The following is a 19,971-nucleotide window of genomic DNA, read 5'->3' as shown; positions in this document are numbered from 1 at the left end:
CATGAACGATCACATACGTTTAGGCGCGTGTGTGGCTATTTGTTCAATGGCGTGTGCTGAGCAAAAAGAGGTAGGCCAATATTTGCGGCTCATTAGCATACAGCTGTAGAGTCCCCCTCCTCACGCTCACAAAATCCACTTTCATCAAGGCCTATATGTCTTATCGGTCATGCTGCCAAGTCCTTTGCAATCACAGTTAGCCTACCAGTAGCCTTCATTCATTCATTCATTCATTCATTCATTCATTCATTCATTCATTCATTCATTCATTCATTCATTCATTCATTCGGGAATTTGACAAAGCAATTCAGTGTTGCTGATACGTGGGATAGCTAAAACTTTACAATAATTTCTTGTCACTTTTGTTTTGTCTATTATCTTAAGTCAGTTAACTTTACTGTTCTTGAATGCAAAAAATAAATGTCTGCACAAATATTAATCTAACACATGATAGTTGAATAAGATCAAATGGATGGAAGATATCAAACCATATGCTATTTTCAGTTCACAAAATTTAATGACAATTCAGGATGGATAAGTCATCTCTATATTTTCAACTAGATATTTTTAGCTAAAATGTTAAAACAACATTTGTTAAATGTTCAAACAAATCAGAAATTGAACATTCCTATTAGGGAAAGGTAACATGGAGACACTATCACAGTAGTCCAGGCTGGGCATACATGGTCAGGTGGTATCTGTTGTATCTCAGGTAATTGAGAGTGCTTGTCTTCAGGGAAGCCAACCCCCCACTCTCATCAAACACCCTTTTGAGGAACAGCTTTGGGTTTTCAGAAATGTCCAGCTTCTCATCCACCATCCTCTGAATGAGTTCTGGAATGGACACTGAGCCATTATTGTCCTTGAGAAAAAGAGAAAGGCTGAGTTTAAAATGTTCTTTTCAAAGGAAAACAAATTAATAAAATCATATCCATTCATTGTATCTTGTAAAAGCATACATAAATCACTTCATACCTGCACCTTTGTTGAATGCATGATCTGGTGTATTTCTTGTTCAAAGTCTGAAAACCGATCGTGATATAATGCCAGACACCACTTCTCCCTGAAGTAGCTGCAGAAGACATACATGAAATTAACAGTGGACACTGTTGAGGACTTCAAGCCACGTACACACACACACACACACACACACACACACACACACACACACACACACACAAACAGCCACGCACAACAGTCCGTTTATCTAATAACGCCCAACAACAGCATGGTCAATCAATTATTTTAACGGTTCATGATGTTCAGTCAGCTTCAATAATCACATTGAGAGTGGCCTCATTCACTGCCATGACAAGGGCCAGTGAAGAATCCAGATTTAATAAGTGTTAGAGAGCCTTATGACCTCTGCAGGGTGGCTAAGCCATTGTCTCCCCACAGACCAGAAAAGCAGATTGGGGACCTGCATAAACAGATTAGACTCAGGGACAATGGCTGCTATATCTTTGGGTCACTTGTGTTGAAACATCAGTAATGAGGTCGCCCACACATAGATATCAAACTGCTACCAGGAAATATTGACAAGAAATATGTCTCAAGAAAGACCTCTAAAAGAGCTGCTAAATTGACATGTGGAATTAACTCCTAAAATGAAAACATTATTTGCCTTGTATTACAATTGATTCTTTCTTTAAATGTTTGAAATGCTATTCTATTCTATCCTTTGTTATCTGGAAGTCCCTTTTGACTCTTTTCTCTTCCTGTATGGTGCTGAAATGTCCCTACCTGTAGAGGTCATGAACCAGGCCTTCGTCGTAGCGGGAGCACAGCCTGTTCAGCAGCCGTTCATGTTTGCCATAGAGACACAGGTAGTTGGACACTGGGAAGGGTTTCAGTGACAGACAGGTGATGGTCTCTACCATGTCATATTGGTTCAGATGCAGGTGGAAATAGTTCCCAGTCTCTTTTCGGCCAGTCAAAATCTGTCTTCCCTGGGAAATACAGATAATCATTTATCTAAGTCATAGATAAAGTCATATTCATACTACATCTTGTTTGTTTGTTGTTTTCATATCTTATTAGTAGTTTGTAACAATACTGTAATCAATAGATCTTCTTAACCTCCAAAATGTACAGTTTCAATTTAAAATTTAGTCAAAAAGAAACATTTATTATTGATACAATAAACAATGCAATGCATCAGGCATTTGTGTGTGCATTTGGAGGAAGACAATAGTAGGAACCTGTTAAACACCTACCTGTGGAAGTGCAGATGGCCCTGCTATAGCAGTATGGGTGGCTGGTTTGGTTACATGGAGATAAATGTATCCTCCTGGCAGTCTCCCACCTTTTTTTCAGGAAATGAAAATAGATAGAGGGATCAACAGAATTGTATGCATTTACTGAGGCCAATAAACAATACTATATATAGGATGTGAAATATCTACAACCCCATTCCAAAAAAGTTTAGGGACGTTGTATAAAACTTAAATAAAACAGAATGTGATAATTTGCTAATAATTTTTTGACATATTTTCAATTGAAAACAGCACAAAGACAATATATTTAATGTTTTACCATATCAACTTGATTGATTTTTGTAAATACAGTATATGCATATTCTGAATTTGATGCCAGCAACACCTTTCAAAAAAGTTGGGACAGAGGCAACAAGAGAATTGAGGAATGCTAAAAAAAAAAAACACCTGTTTGGAACATTCCACAGGTAAACAGGTTCATTGGAAACAGGTGAGTGTCATGATTGGGTATAAAAGGAGTATCCCTGAAAGGCTCAGTCGTTCACAAGCCAGGATGGGGTGAGGTTCACCACTTTGTGAACAACTGTGTGGGCAAATAGTCCAACAGTTTAAGAACAACGTTTCTCAACGTACAATTGCAAGGAATTTTGGGATTTCACCATCTACACTGTAGATTCTACAGTCCATAATATCATCAAAAGATTCTGAGAATCCGGAGAAATCTCTGCACGTAAGGGGCAAGGCCGAAAACCACCATTGAATGCCTGTGACCTTCGATCCCTCAGGTAACACTGCATTAAAAACCAACATATATTTGTAATGGATATTACCACATGGGCTCGGAAACACTTCGGAAAACCATTGTCAGTTAACACAGTTCGTCACTGCATCTGGCTGCGAAAGCCATATATCAACAACATCCAGAAATGCTGCAGGCTTCTCTGGGCCCGAGCTCATCTGAGATGGACTGACGCAAAGTGGAAAAGTGTGCTGTGGTCTGACGACTCCATATTTCAAATAGTTTTTGGAAATCATGGACATTGTGTCCTCCGGGCTAAAGTGGAAAAGGACCATCCAGATTGTTATCAGCGCAAAGTTCAAAAGCCAGCATCTGTGATGGTATGTGATGTGTTATAGTGCCCATGGCATGTGTAACTTGCACATCTGTGAAGGCACCATTAATGCTGAGCGTACAGATTTTGGAGCCACATACGCTGCCATCCAGGCGACATCTTTCTCAGGGACGTCCCTGCTTATTTCAGCAAGACAATGCCAAACCACATTCTGCACGTATTACAACAGTGTGGCTTCGTAGTAAAATACCAGACTGGCCTGCCTGCAATCCAGACATGTCTCCCATTGAAAATGTATGGCGCATTATGAAGCACAAAATACGACAACGGAGACCCCGGACTGTTGAGCAACTGAAGTTGTACATCAAGCAAGAATGGGAAAGATTTCCGCTTTCACAACTTCAACAATTAGTGTCCTCGGTTCCCAAACGCTTACTGACCGAGTGTTGTTAAAAGGAACGGTGATGTAACACAGCGGTAAACATGCCCTTGTCCCAACTTTTTTGGAACATGTTGCAGGCATCAAATTCAGAATAAGTGTATATTTACAAAAAAACAATAAAGTTGATCAATTTGAACATTAAATATCTTGTAAAAGAATTTGCAAATCATTAGGCCTATATTCTGTTTTCATTTACATTTTACACAGCGTCCCAACTTTTTTGGAATTGGGGTTCAACTAATATTGACTTGAGCACATGGGAAGTTTAGGAGTTATAGATACTGCTCTATTACAACAACAAAAAACGTTGACATGGATGCATAACTACCGTTACTGGACAGATTTTGAATGAGCAGTGAAATAAAATGCCGGGCGTTTAACAAAGCACTAGGAACATTTCAAGGATATTTATTTTGTCATAATAGGACAGATACTGTAAGTGGTTGTATTGTGTATTGGTTGTATTGCATGACACGACCTTGTTTACCCTGTGAAATAGACAGCATTGTGGCCAAGTCCATTATTGTTTGATCATCTAGTGTGAGTATCTCAGAGATTCTATAACCATGGCTACACAATGTTATGTAAAACTACTCGCTGTAGTAAAGTATCCTGAACAGACAATTACATGGGAGGGGATGGATAAGCAATGCACCAACATGTGGTTCTGAATAAATCATAACAAAATGATCAAATATTGTTGTATAATCATAGACCAGCTCATAACACACATGGTGGAACCTTGTTGCTCAGACTATTTTGGAGTTGGACACAGACCTTCAATCTTGGCCTGAGTGTACATGGGGATAAGGCGGTCCACGTCGGCTGGGGGGTTGATTGCGGGCTCCAGTGTGGGGTCGAAGAAGGGCAGCAGCACAGCGGCCAGCTCCTGGCCCACCTCCCTGGAGTTGAAGTTGGAGTGGGACCACTGGTCGGCATGGTAGCGCCGGGCAAACTTGGTGAGAGGCCCAGCGGCACGGATGGTGGAGTCGTTGGTGTGAAAGGTAGTGTCTATGACCAGCCGGCCGTCATACACCAGACAGGCATCATTGATGGACTTAAAAGCATCATAATCCACCCCTTTGGAGGACAGGTTCATAAAAACCTACAGGGAGAAATCAAGTTTTACTACAGTTTTATTTTGAGACTGTGACTAACCATTTTGCTATGGACAAAGGCAGATTTAAAAAAATAAAAAAATAAAAATGTTTCCCTCTATTAACCAAATGTATTTATTCTTATATGAGGTTATGACCACTAGGACTCCACATTTTCAGTCACTTTCAATGTGGACTTACAGAGCACTCTAGTCGGAGGGGCTGGCTATCTGTGGTGAAGGACACTGTAGTGAGAGGCTCAGGGTTTTGTCCATCATTCATCTGGGCCAGTAAGCAGTTGTTGTAGACATGGACCTCACTCTGCTCCAAGGTCTTCTTCATGGCCTTCTCCACTGTAGGATCGCTGAAACAAGAGCTGGGGCCCTCCATGGACTGCTGGACCAGGTGGATGCGAGAGCCACGGACACCCAGGCATAACAGAGTCTCCACGCAGGTGTAAACATCTATGCTGTTGCCATAGACTATGGCATTACCTATGCCACAGTAAAGAGACACAGCTAATGCTCAAAAAACAAATCAAAAAATTAATCAAAAAACGAAACATTAACAGCAAGCTTGATGCAATTCACCATTACAAGAGGAGGATTAGCAGATTAGCAGATTTATTTATTTATTTACAGCCCTGTAGAATGTCTCATATGTTATGTGGCTGGAAAGGGTCACTTGGCAACAGGGTGCAAAATAACTAAACAAAGACCGTATCTTCTCTTGTCTGTGAAGAACTGTGGGAGGGATGAGAGGCTGTTCAAGTGACCTCCAAATTCTTAGAAATCAGCCTCTCTCAGCTGGCAACAATGCTTATAACAATGATGGGAATAGAAGGATCTTAATTCAGTTAAGCCTCAATTCATCTAGGAAATACTTTTTATGCAAACAGAGATGAATAAATGAGCAAATTGCATAGTAATATATATATATATATATATATATATATATATATATATATATATATTATATTACTGTCCCCCCCACTTCAAATTTCAAGTTATGATATATTGTTCATAAGTCTCAAATATTGAGATGCAAAATGTACATCACACACATGGGATACATACTGTCACAGTTTCTAAATATACTTCAGATGATTGGATGATAGAACTGTAAGCATAACGTGTGTTCATTTGTAGATGCAGGAACAGTTCACTGAAGCAAGCCATTGACAGGGCTTTGCATTGGCTCTGTCCATGGTGCTGAAATGCTTACTGTGGACAGCTGCAGCCCTACTACTCCACATGCTGCTATTTATGCTTGTTTTACATGTCTTATGTTTTTACAGTTTATATCATTGTCATTCCTGTCTTCCATAGATTTGGTCAGAACTCATATATTGCATAAGGAGCAAGTAAAGTAAATGTTCTAATTAACTATGAATTGTCTACTTTAGATGGAGTAATTTGCATGATGATTTACTGTATTTCATAATGAACCTATCCCTTAATTAGTCAATATAATAGAGGTAATCTGAATCGGTGTACATCTTTTCTTTCAGAGAAAGAGATTACCGTACTTCTGCTAATTGACATCAGTCTTTTAATCAGCAGAAAATCATGTGTCTGAGAAAATTATATCATCCCGTTAATGGATGGCGGAGACACTCCTGGTTCAGAGAGATCAAAGATTTCCTTCAGACTAATGAGACCCTAATTATTCACACAGGCAGCTGCGTATACATCCTGCTGAATAATTACACACAGGTGGAGATTAATGTACGGGGGCCTGTACCTACCCTCCAGCTCCACAAAGTTGTTCAGCAGCCAGTGGTATGCTGCCACACAGTCGTGGTGGTCATTGAGGGTGAATAGGTTGGATGGAACAGGTCCGGTGTATCTCCGTCTGCGCTGGACTGGGAGCTCGCTGTTTGCAGTAAGACAGCTTATATCCACACCAGATGGACAAGGAACCTAGAGCATAAACAGCAGCATTGTAGCATCATACAGTACAATGCCACAAAGAAAGCCACAAACACGGACACAGCATTACAGCATAACAATACCTATGATGTTTGTTTTCCGCTAACCTGATACTGCTGGCCTGTGCAGAGGATGAGGTGGTCGTAGGGCACCTTCCTGGACCCACACACCAGCACGTGCTTGGCTGCCCTGTCGATGCCTGTCATCTTGCCTGTCACCACATTGACCCAGGAGCGCAGAGAGAGCTGGGCATTGTCCTTGTCACTGCAGCCATGGCTGGGTGGACAGTGGAGTAGAGTCAGTCAGCTAGGCACACTCGACAACAGATGTCCATTCTATAGTACTCTATGTTGAAGCTTTCATGGGCTGTCCATTGAAAAATATATTGGATGGGTTTATATAGTATGGCTGGGGATCATACAGACCAATTGCAGTGTTTGGTTGGATATCCACACAAAGGACACAATGAGTCACACATTATGACAGTCAACAGGGTATGCATGGTTTCAGTGTGAGTCTCACCTTGTGGACAGAAATCTCATGTTTGTGTTGTTGTAGTAGCCTGGGAAGCCATGTGTTGAGATCAGAGTCATGTTGTTGAACCTCAGATGAGGGCTGGAGAGGGAATGGAACAAGTTGTTTACTATGAGGATTATAGGTCCTCAAAAGAGTCAGCCATTTCCACATAATGAGTCCTCTGACAAAAATATGTCAGTAATTAGCAGAATTTAGTGCTGTTATTCTCTGAGAGCTGAGGGAGCAGATGCAACTGAATGCACTAAGATTGAATTCCCTATAGCATTTAATCTACATTGGTATATATTCAAATTGTTTCTTCTCAAAGCCTCATAGGCCTTCCTTTGTTTTGTACCATTTTCTTTTGTCTCTGATCTGTAGTGTCCCACTTTTGTGTTTAATCTGAACAGGTAAAAGGTCTCTTGTGATGTAAATATCCTCTCTGTCAGTGCCAAAAGGGCATTATCTCTGTCGGTGATACGCCAGAGAAAGCCTCAGTGAAAAAGACAAGCTGGACACAGAGCAGGGCCATGTAATGTCAAGCTTGAGATCACCTGCTATATACATAATATAATGTATTTTGTATAGTACTTTTCCCAGTACTCAACGACTCTTTACATCCAAGTGACATTTATGGGGGAAATATTTTTTGGTAATGAATGCACTGAATATAAGTTAAAAAGTAAAGTAAAATGTGCACTTGAAAAACACCTTACCAACCAATTGAAATGTAGATGTGTCAGCACACAATATTCACCAAAACCCTTAAAACTAAACTGATACACTTCTTCACTATTGTAAATGTATAGAATAAATAGCCTAGAGTATAACTACAGTTATACTCAATCAAACTTTCCTTGTTAATCTGAGCCAGAAGGTGGGTTTAAGTCACAGCAATGAGGCATTAAGGGCCATTATTGGAGTCTGACCAAATTACCAGCTCCTGGATTTCTGCTGTTATCAGGCAGTGACAGACGGCCATTGTGACCCTGCTCCCTGACCACCGAGTAGAGCCGGCGAGCCGCCCCATGTGTCTTTATCTGTCTGCCCTGCTCCACGTTATGACCCTGTCCCATTGAGTAATGGAGTGGGCGTGGCCTGGGCCTCAATGAGTAGATGGAAAGCTGGAGGCCAGCCGTTTGGGCTGGGCTGATAAGGGGGCCCAGCAGGCCCAAGCTGACCCATCACTCACCCGACCACTGCAGTGCTCGCCTTAGCATTAGTTTAGTGGACACTAACAGCCTCATTAGTCAACTCATTAGTGACAGCAAACACAGATCACTGCAGAAGATCCCTGACAGGAGAACAGTGGAGTGGCTAATTAAAGGGCCAGCGTGGCCCTCCTGAATGCCAGCCCCAGGCAGCTGTGTGCCCGCCACGCCGCCCCTGCCTGCCTGCCAACCCCCCGCCCCCCCAACCCCCCAAGTTATGCACACTCCACTCTTTCACTTCCACACACAATGACCTGGTTGCCTGGCAGTTATCGACTCGCTGCGAATCAGCAGGGCTAAATTCCTTATTGTTCGGTGGAACAGTTTATCTCAGAGCAAGGTTGAATACAATCATGTAACATCCCCACTTTGCGCCAAAAGCTCTGGTGACATTTCCCCGAGATTGGATTCCAGGAATAAAAGAAAAATCTCTATAAGTTCTTAAAATGAATGGTGGTGACATACTTACAGTACACATTAGACCAGTATTCTGTACCCAACAGTGTATGCAATAATTTTTTCCTAGAACTGTGCTTCAATACTTCATTCAACAAATCATCCATGTCATCATCAAGAAGACCTTAATGAATCATGTGGGTAACAGTAGTATTGGGCACGCACACACTGAATCCCTCCAGGACTGGGTGAGAAGAGCACTAATTAGGATTATGGAAAAAAAAACAATACCAAAAGTGGTGACAGTGGTATTTCTTTGAATGCAACCCTAAAAGTTCAGCCTCCATAACAACAATCTGATTATAGAGATGGTCTTGGCGGGAAGTTGGGATCATGGTGAAGCTAAAGAGGGGGATTGTGTTGCTTTCACACATGTTGCTTTGGGCATGCTCATCATCAGCCCCCTACTCATATTTCGGGTAATCGCTGCTGCTTGAGCTGCACAATCTGTTCCTCTAATGCCTTCAGGTCACTCCCACTAATTACAATCATCACATTTAACATGCGCTTTATTTTTATTTTTTTTATTATTCTAATAAAATCATGAACATTATGAAACTCAACACTTACCAAAAAGCAAGCACCTCCAGGAAAGCTAAGCCAGTGTCAGATGCCCCCACTACAACTACCCTGGCATTGATGGTGACTTTTGGTTCCATGGTAAGCTTTCTGTTTATGTGGTTGAGTGCAAAAGGTACCTGATGGGAAAAGAGAGAGAGATAGTGGCAGTCAGACTCAACGGATAACTTGAGAGGATTAAGGGACAGCCTTTGAAGGTTTATCTCACACAATGTACTTGTATGCCATTCTGTCATTTCAGTAATTTAACAAATAGATGGCAAATAGAATGACTGAAATAAAAAGCTGTAAATAATGTTCACATCATTTTTCCACTTCCAGTTTTGTTTGAATAACAATGGCCTAAAAGTATGGAGGGCGGATCGTGCCACATTCAAATGCAATACACACATCGGAATGCAATACACACATCGGAATGCAATACACGTGTAACACTAAATACAATGCAAAAATACGGCATATTTGTGCCAAAATGAAATCAATGTGTATTACATTTGAGCGCAGCGCATTACATTTGGTCATGAGTGTATTCCATTGCGCATGTGTATTCCATTTGAGCGCAGCGTATTACATTTGGTCATGAGTGTATTCCATTGTGCATGTGTATTCCATTTGAGCGCAGCGTATTCCATTTGGTCATGTGTATTTCATTCGAGTGTTGCCACGGTGCTAATTTGCATTGGTTTTCGACATCCGGTGCTAATTTGCATTGGATTTCGATATCCGGTGCTAATTTGCATTGTATTCCATTCCGACATGAGTTGCATTGTATTTCAACATGAGTTTTTGGCACAGGGGGGGAGGAGCTGGAAGAGACTATAAAACTGTAAGATCTGTAGTTTGCCGTTTGACATTTTTGCCTTTTGAGTGTCCACAGCCACAGCCGGTACTACCGTATTGAATCTCCAGGTAATGTATTTCTGACATCTATCACTTTTGCTGTCGTTAAGATACTTTATTTAGCTGTTTTGGTAGTCTGTCCAATGTGACTAGCTAGCTACGATTTATCATCAAAATAACGAACAGCATAGCTACTATGATAAATCGTAGCTAGCTATAACATCTTCATATATACAGAGAGAGCAGGAACTTCTGGTAGAACATACAGCATTCAAAACACTGCATTGCAGTCATATGGAAATGCTTTTATAGTTCATATCAGTTTTATGTAGCATTTGCTGTTTATTTAGCTGTTTTGGTTGTCTGTCCAATGTGACTAGCTAGCTACAATTTATCATCAAAATAACGAACAGCATAGCTACTATGATAAATCATAGCTAGCTATAACATCTTCATATATATATATAGAGCAGGAACTTCTGGTAGAACATACAGCATTCAAAACACTGCATTGCAGTCATATGGAAATGCTTATATAGTTCATATCAGTTTTATATAGCATTTGCTGTTTATTTCGTTGTTTTGGTAGTCTGTCCAATGTGACTAGCTAGCTATGATTTATCATCAAAATAATGAACAGCATAGCTACTATGATAAATCGTAGCTAGCTATAACATCTTCATATATATATATATATATATATATATATATATATATATATATATATATATATAGAGCAGGAACTTCTGGTAGAACATACAGCATTCAAAACACTGAATTGCAGTCATATGGAAATGCTTTTATAGTTCATATCAGTTTTATGTAGCATTTGCTGTTTATTTAGCTGTTTTGGTAGTCTGTCCAATGTGACGGTATTTTTGCATTGTATTTAGTGTTACACGTGTATTGCATTCCGATGTGTGTATTGCATTCTGATGTGTGTATTGCATTTGAATGTGGCACGATCTGCCCTCCATATAAAAGAAAGCACAGAAATGGGCATTTCTCTGAGCACTTAACTGTCTAAAAGAGAGCACCAGCTTTTAGCTGAAATCCTAATTGTTTTAGCAGTGTTCATAAGAAACATACAGCATTTCTAAATGTCAGATGGTTCCACCCAAGGCACTAAGTGAAGCATTAGTGTTCTAGTTCTCCTACCTGAATACTCATATTTCTGACCATTGGCCCTATTGAAGAAAACATTTCCAAATTTCGGAATATTAAACACAAGCTGCAAAATCAGAATGAATACAGAGAACATTGGGTTATTCACAAAATGTTCCAACTCCCAAAAGCTGCCACGAATCACTAATAATCTCACATTGATCTATGTGTGCTAATTGGGTCTTGAGCATTCATAATTAGGTAAATAGGTTCCACAATACAACTTGTTGGATGGAAAATGGCAGCAAGTAACAAGAACGGGAAATCTAGGGGTGGCATTAACTTTGATTCATATCTGTATCATTTCTTGTAGGTCCTGCTCTGTTCTTGAACATTAATACAGAACCACATAACATAGGTAATAACTTAGGAATTCATAACAAATAAAACTGTATTTTTTCCGCTATTACAATGAGTCAACATAATTGACCCCAGCTAATCACATCTTTACTTTGCTTTGTAAATCCCCCAAATAATCACATCTAATACATTAGATTTTTCATCTGCGGGGAGGTAAGCGTGGAGCAGGTGCAGCTGTCCCCATCCTAGTGGAGGTGCCTAACCTTTCTTCAACATAATGGCCCAGTGCTGTGACCATGGTGCTGTGTAATATGATCCCATATTGACAGAGAAGGAACAGGTGCTTTAAATCTGATTAATACATCTGTGCTGGACCCCAGGCTTACAAAGCTGTGGGCACGCTCTTATCTACATAGCAGCCTGGAAATGGTGGTTGCTGTGTTACTAAATGGAGGTCTTAAATCGCCTGGACTGAAGCAGTGTATGCAGGTGTATCTGCTAATGCACTGAGAGTGGGGATTGCCACACATGTGACACATAATATGAGAAAGCATACTGCACTGAGGGATTGAATCAACACTGAAAAGCACACCAACATGGTTGCATGACTGTGCTTGCAAACTGTGCTGACAGCTCTGTGTACCACAACTCCATTCATGTGTCATGTTAGATAATGAATACAGGATAATGAGGATAATGAATACAGACCAATGTAAGGCAGGAATGTGCAGTGGTTGGTGACAGTAAAAAGTAGAAAGTATGACCTAACTCATTGGTTGTGCTTTCGTACAACACTGAATTTGCCACATTTGCAGTATATCCTCTGAGCAAATGTAGGGTTTGATTAAACAGGTACAGGTAAAGGCCTATGTCCAGAGCTAGGTCTAACTCCAAATGGCTTTCTTTCCTATTTGCTTTATTACCTTACAAATGGATGGAATTACCAGTCCTGCCAAATCAGTGATCATCATCGTGGAAAGGAGAGAAAGCTAGTTGGGGAGATGAAGCTATTGAGACACAGGCCAGGTGTGACTGATACACTAACTTAGGATGAATGGATAAGTGGTCTATGCTGCTTTACTTGTTAAATAGCAGTGGCAAACATGCCAAACCATCTGTCAGAGGAACCATCTGCTCCCATAGTCTACATAAAATGAGCTCTTTAAAAAAAAAAAACATGAAGTGTGGACAGACTGTAAAGAATACTGAGAAAAATACCGTACAGTACCACAAAAACAACAACAACCTATTCTGTGCAATGTTCAGCGTAGTTGTTGAAGCACAGTCAAATGTCGTCCATACAGGCAGTGCATTACACCTGATTGAATAATTCGAACATAATAGTTGCTTTAAATAATAATCTTTTTAACTGCTACTATACACAATTCCGTAGCTCTGAATAAGAAACATTTCTCTGTGTATCCCTTTTTAAAACGGAGCCCATCAATTTTAAAGCAGTGCCCTCTTGTGGGCAAATTAACTACTCACATCACGGATGCTTTCCCCGCTCTCTCTCTCTCTCTCTCTCTCTCTCTCTCTCTCTCTCTCTCTCTCTCTCTCTCTCTCTCTCTCTCTCTCTCTCTCTCTCTCTCTCTCTCCATACTCTCTGCTCACTCTCATATTATCTCTCTCCCTCACATTCTTTAAACTGGAGACAGTCATATTTGCCCATCTGCATTCCCTGGCATGTTAAACCCCTCTTCCACAGCTGCTGCTGTGCCCACCTGGTCCTTGGTGATCTGCTTGGACGGGGCATTGATGCACAGCTCCTCCAGAGGGTAAACAATCTGGCGTCGCGGGCGAACAGGGACCATGCAGTTCAGGACAAAGGTCAAGTAGTGGGCGCAGGAGTTCTGAGTGGAGAGGAAGAGGGCACAGTGTCAGGTGAACCAAACGACCCCACACACCCGATTCCCTGGCTCTACTATACCACTGATATGGGGCAACAAACACCCGACAGATGCCAGGGTGATAATTAGACCTGATAAAGAGGTTGGTTTACACGATTACATCATTAATATGCATTTCCCGTTCAACAGAAACACCTCGATCATGGCTGACGAACCACACTCTTCATCAACTCCCCCAAATGTTGCTGACTCTCTCTTCTTGTTTAGTTATTCTATTGACTCCCTCATCATCACCCAATCTGTTTGCAAAAAGGTAATTAGCAGAGGAGAAGCGGAGGCCTCTACACAGTGAGGAAATGTCTTATTACAGTCCAGAGAGGTGGAGCTGCCAATCCTATCAGCACCTGCTGCCCTGACCCCAGGGAGAAATGGCGAGGGGTGAGCAGGCACTGAGGAACACCGCACTAATGAATATTGGTAACTGAGCACACAGCGGAATGGGCACAGTAAGAAATCAATGCAGCCTTGATGGTTGTCTGGCCCGATCCTCTCACCTTCTGGCTGTGGTAGGAGGGGTAGATGGGGTAGTAAAAGCAGGATTTGTGAGCCTGTCGTAGCGCCTCCTTGAGGAAGTGTTTGGCATAGTGCTGGAAGATGGGATTGAGGGCAAAGTGACACAACTGGCCGTGCTCCTCGTAGCGATGATGGCTGAAGTAGATGAAGTTCTCGATGTTGTAATTGGCTCGAATGTAATCCATATTCTGAGAGAGAGAGAGAGAGAGAGAGAGAGAGAGAGAGAGAGAGAAAGAGATTTAGTATGTAGTGATGTCAGCAACACATTTAGTCTGACGAGCGTTAAAGACAAGAACATGTAATTATTACCTCCTCGTTTCGAATGATTATGATCCCCACTACTTGGTTCTGCACCTGGGCCACAAAAGCCTGCACGGGTGTTCCATCCTGGAAGACAGTAGTGTGAGAAAGAGAAACAGGGAGAGATGAGATATGACAGCCCATAGGGTGTAGAGAGCATCCTCAAAGACCTGGCAGTCAGATCAGCCCAGCTTAGAGCACTACACACTACACACTTCCATTTTCATTTCAAAAGTAATTATAATAAACTGGCAGTAGCTCGATCTGACTCTGACTAACCACGTCTCGACGGGCCTGGTAAAACACGTCCAGGTCGTCCAGCAGAGACTCGTGGAGGCTGAGCCTCTTCACCATGGTACACACAGCAGGCCTATCTGCAGACACTGCCATCTTCACATCAAACATCCTGAGGAGACAACACCATGCTTGACATTCTACAAGCAATTTCTATTTCATACAACTTGGGAATTTCGCCTTTTTGGGGGGATTTCTCACATTTATTTCTTCAATTCTCCACTAACTTATGAGTCAGATCTTCAATATTGAGATGTACACATAATACTAAAACTACACAGGACACACTACACACTTGAGCAGGCCAGAGCGGTGGAAGATGTACAGCTCCTGGGGCAAATTACTGGTGTGGTGTGGTACCACTCTGAGGAAGCTCTGGAGGAGGGGGAACTCCGGGGCCAGCTTTGGCACAGAGATGATGCAGTAATCCTGTTCCTGTAGAGAACAAGGTGGTTGGCTTTATCGCATTATTTCAGTTTCAAAGAAACATCCACAATAAGGAGGGATGGCACCATTTCATTTGATTTCATTTGAAAAAATCACTCAAAGTCTATGGCGATACTGTACTTACAGGGAAAAGTTTGAATATATTAGGCAGAAAGTCCACCGATCTGTGGAAGGAGATGAATGAGGGAAGTTTAGTGAAAATGTGCCTTTGCCAGAAGCCAGAAGCCAGAATCAGAGCCAACATGAGAGATCACAGCAGCAGAACAACTGGCCAACCAATCTGCTCGTTTCAGTACAATGCCCATTGGTCTCAGCTCAACTTTCTCTCCTTCAAGTTGCTGTCACTTTAAGCACCACACTCATTAATTACATGCTCATTCTCTGCAGGGAGTGACTGGATTCCATATTCTGTAACAGCTGGGCAGTAAGGCGACAGAAAGAGGCACCCAGCAGGAGTCAACTAACAATCAGTCTCCTTGCTTTTCACAGCACATGACTGATATACGTTGGAAGTCTGCCATGAAAATTAAGTATTTATGAAGTACAGAATGCAATAATAAAATTGGATCATCATTGAATAATGTTATATTCAACTAATTAGTTGAAAGAATATATACTGTCCTTTTCAACCTTTTTCTAAAAAGAAACACACAAAATGATTCTAACATGAGTGTAAAGCAACAGAAAAGCCCGACCCCAGAATAATTACATGGCTGTTGAAATTATGCTTGTGACCTTCCCCTGAACTTACCTCATTTCAAATTTCTTGTCAATGACAAATAACTGAATACAAAAGGCATTTGGTGTGTCTGAGCAGACTGTTGGTTCTTGCATGTCATCTGAATCCTTGTACTCTGCAGCACAAGCCGTGGCTTCCTCTGGCTGAAATGAGAGTAACAATTATTTCACCCAGGAGAGAGACAAAGGAGAGCACATGAAAGCCAACAAATGTTTATCGTTTACCTCTGATTCTTCCTCAGGTATTTTTGTGATGTCTTCACTTTTTCCCAAGTCCTCTGTTTGTTCAACATCTTGTGATACCTTATACACACGTCATCAAAACCAATCAATTACACTGTGTATGACAATCGCATATCTGTTGTATAGTCATTTTCATTTCACACACAGCCACCCTACTTGGTCATACTGTACCAGTTCAGTGGGACTCTGTTGGCTGATGGCACCGGTTTCCCCAGGAGGCCCCTCACCCTCGGGGCCAGCAACCAGCTCAGGCAGGTCCTCTAGGCTAGGTTTATAGAGACCGCTGAATGGCCCGAGCTCAAAGCACTCGTTGAGTAGCTTCAAATTGATGTCACTACTCACACTGATAAAACCAATAGCAGTTCCCTCATTCTGCGTAGACAACACAAAAACACACGGTCAAAATAGTGTGAAGTAATTTGTGATCAAATTAGCAGTAAAGCTCTCCTGCAATACTGGCTGTATAAATACAAAACATATTTGTGCATATTTGTACCAATTAGGCCTATTTTGTGCAAAAAACAAACAAACATACAGTACAACATTGGGCAACAACTTTAATTTGAGGTAAAATACGGTTGGTTCTCAAATGTAAACCATAAGCCGTTCAAATTAAAGTGTAGAATAATTTATGATGTTCTTAAGAGAAAGAAGCCTGAATGGTATAATCCTCTAGGGCAATGTTGTGCTGTTTTGTTCTCTGAATGGTGAACACATTCAGACAAAACCCCCAAAATGCTACAGATGTCTGGACACAATATGTTCAGTGAGAGCATGTCTTGGCAGAATATCAACTCTCATCTACCATATGTTGCCATGAACACATGTCAGCTTGAGTTGCAGGGAGGGGAGGAAAGATCTGTCATCTTTTAAGTCCTGGGGGAATGCACCCCAGCAGGATTTCTGTGAACCAGGCGAAAGCATCTGCAGCACTGCTATTACATTTTAAATGGCCCTACTGCTCTGTATAAAGGATCCAAAATGACTAATCCCAAATGATAAAACGAACAGAAACAAGTTCAGAAAGAACACAATTTGTATTTTTCTAACCTTAGGAATGCACTTAAAAATAAATGTATACTCATGACAACAAATAAATTAAATAGTAAACAAACTAACCTCACAAACAGCTGCATGGTTTCCCTCATCCTGAGCCTCTATGAGCTCAGCAAGGAAGTAAGGTCCATAGGAGCCTGTTAGTACCTTGGTCTGCTCTGCAAATATGTGTGTGAGGTCATCAAGATCTTCCACCCTGTAATAACAGCCTGATGAATCATTTTCTGAATGTCATCATGATGGCAACCCACGCATCATAAGTCAACCCTTCTGCCAAAATAAGAGCCCTTATGAACAAATTCAATTAAAAGTAATACATCTGTGAGTAAATGTATTGGTAGGTGTGTGTATACAGTAGATACAGAATGTAGATGTGCTGTAGGTTAAATTATTGTGAGAACCTGGCTCTGCGGACATGCAGCCTTGGGCAATAGTTGTGTCTGTGGCACACGAATGCTGAGCACTGGCGCCCCAGGTCCTTGAGGCTCTTCATAGGCTCAAAGATCTCCACCAGTGCAGGCTCTAAAACATAGGTTCCTACTTTTAGTTGGTAATACTGTGAATGATTATTAACTGCCACTTTACTTTTTACTTACTTTTACATTTACATTTACATTTTTGGCATTTAGCAGATGCCTTATTCCAAAGCGACTTACAATCAATACATTTGACTAAGCAAGTGAATCATCAATCTACCAGTCGTATCAGGAAGAGTAATCTAGCTCAGGCCAGGGGCCATTGGCAGTCTCAGTGATAGAAGGAAAAGTATTTTGTATGTTTTATTTTAAAAAAAATATAGACACTGGAGAACAGAGAGACAGTACAAGGAGGCAGTAGAAGTCATAGGGGACACAGTAAAGGGGAAAAGTGGGTGTCTCAGGAGACGCAGTGCTGGGGGGTAGTGGATGTCTCAAGAGGAGCAGTTAAGGTGTAACCTGAAGAGATGGGTCTTCAGTCTCCGACGGAAGATGGATAGTGACTCTGCAGTTCTTACTTACTTACTTTACTTACTTCAATAATATCCTATATGCAAAGGAATTACTGTATGTACAACTTCTCACCTGGGCAACCACTGTTTGGGGTGACCAGGCAGATGTATTGCAGTTCTGTGATGGCATTGAAGACAGTTCTGAAAGGAGACATGTAGGTGTTTATCTCTTTGCACAGTCGATCACCCTGTCAAGAACTAACGACGCATACAAAATCAAATCACAAGAATCTAATTTCTGGCATTTGAAATTTTATGGAATGGCTGTGGAATTAAATTAGAAAGGGATTATACAAGATTATAACCCAGATTAATTATGCTATATTATGAGAAGAACATGTTATCTTTTTATCAGGTTATGACAGGCTTGTTATATAATTATGACTTGTAACATAACCCCAGTTGGTACTGATTACTCTGCTGCTCTGTTCTGTGCTGACTGTGTATTAGGCCACGTTATACATTGAGAACAACTTTTTACCTTACAATCTCTTTAGCACTCGCAATAGAGAAGGTCGGTTGTGCCACGAAGAGTTGCAGGAATAATGTGTTCAGAGGCTGTCGTAAAAGGAAAATACAGTTAAATCACTGATGCTGTAGAGAGGATTTAGAGTTAACATGTCATTTAGAATATCATCATTTAGCATAACAATTATTGTGATACAAACTGTGCATTTTTCAGAGCTGAAATGGTCATGCAGAAATGGTTCCCAACAAGCTTGATCCACAAGGTCTCCAATGGGGTGGTCAAAAAAGGCAGCATGAGCCAGGACCTCATTCTTTTCATTGGTCAGGGTCACTGCCAGATTGGCCTTCTCCCTGAAAACATCATCAGTACACACTGTGAGGTTAGAATTGATTGTAATATTGTTGGTTCGTGCATAATTATGCATTCTTATATGAGACATTATTCAACTAATGTACAGCCGAAATCTGTCATATCCAACCATGGGTTAAATATGCTGCATGTCTTGCAGTTGGCACAGTCACTCAAAAATAAAGCTGGATTTGAGTTAATGAACACTTACAGTAAATAAATTACATTTACTCTTCCAAATACTGCTACTGTGGCAGGAGTGATGAGGTTATTGATATCTTGAGCATCCGATGACTCTGTTCTCCTCACAGTCACAGTTTCAACTTTGCCCCCTGAAGAAGTTATAGTCCTCATATTCTTCTGATTTTGAAGGTGGGAAAATGTTCATGAAAACACAAGGTAGATCATTGGATGCTCATTTACTGGAAATCTGGGCAAAATGCAACACAATTACAGTATACGAGACATTTTCTTTTTACAGTTGTCATAACATAATAGCCACATATGTACATAATGTTACAGTATGTGCATAGCTAACCACCTGACCAATCGAATAGTTAAATAGCTAGCTAACCAGTTCAATTCACTCACCTAGTGTTGCTGGCAAGTGCTTTTCAATCTACCACATGCATGATTGCGGATTTGCTACAAACCAGGATGCCCACGACATGCATACAAATAAAGTCGTAGCTAAATGTAAAACCTTGACGAATGTTCAATGTTTAGCTAAAAGTAGGAACCCACTAGCTTCAACTGATGAGTACTATATGTAACCATAGAAACAGAACGCGATGGGGGTGAAAGGTTGCAGTTCATAGGTTGCGCGCAAAGCATACTGGG

At 41.1% G+C, this 19,971-nt stretch overlaps 1 protein-coding gene across 1 annotated transcript; it reads right to left on the bottom strand.

The window, feature by feature from the left end:
• Positions 1-658: 658 nt before the first annotated feature.
• Positions 659-19,485, bottom strand: cfap61 (cilia and flagella associated protein 61; the record flags this gene model as incomplete). The annotated part of the gene is made up of 25 exons (XM_080527393.1): positions 659-862; positions 976-1,072; positions 1,744-1,949; positions 2,217-2,305; positions 4,509-4,836; positions 5,030-5,322; positions 6,576-6,750; positions 6,867-7,035; positions 7,282-7,374; positions 9,513-9,640; positions 13,550-13,678; positions 14,230-14,436; positions 14,558-14,635; positions 14,828-14,954; positions 15,138-15,277; positions 15,414-15,453; positions 16,041-16,171; positions 16,253-16,330; positions 16,427-16,642; positions 17,390-17,522; positions 17,728-17,848; positions 18,388-18,455; positions 18,796-18,872; positions 18,983-19,133; positions 19,343-19,485. The coding sequence occupies 25 exons, from the start codon at positions 19,483-19,485 to the stop codon at positions 659-661; spliced, it is 3,621 nt and encodes a 1,206-aa protein (XP_080383519.1).
• Positions 19,486-19,971: the final 486 nt, after the last annotated feature.

The sequence above is a fragment of the Nansenia antarctica genome (assembly GCF_963989245.1).
Source record: "Nansenia antarctica genome assembly, chromosome: 3".
Classification (NCBI taxonomy): Eukaryota; Metazoa; Chordata; class Actinopteri; order Argentiniformes; family Microstomatidae; genus Nansenia; species Nansenia antarctica.
This window is presented reverse-complemented; position numbering and strand designations above follow the sequence as displayed.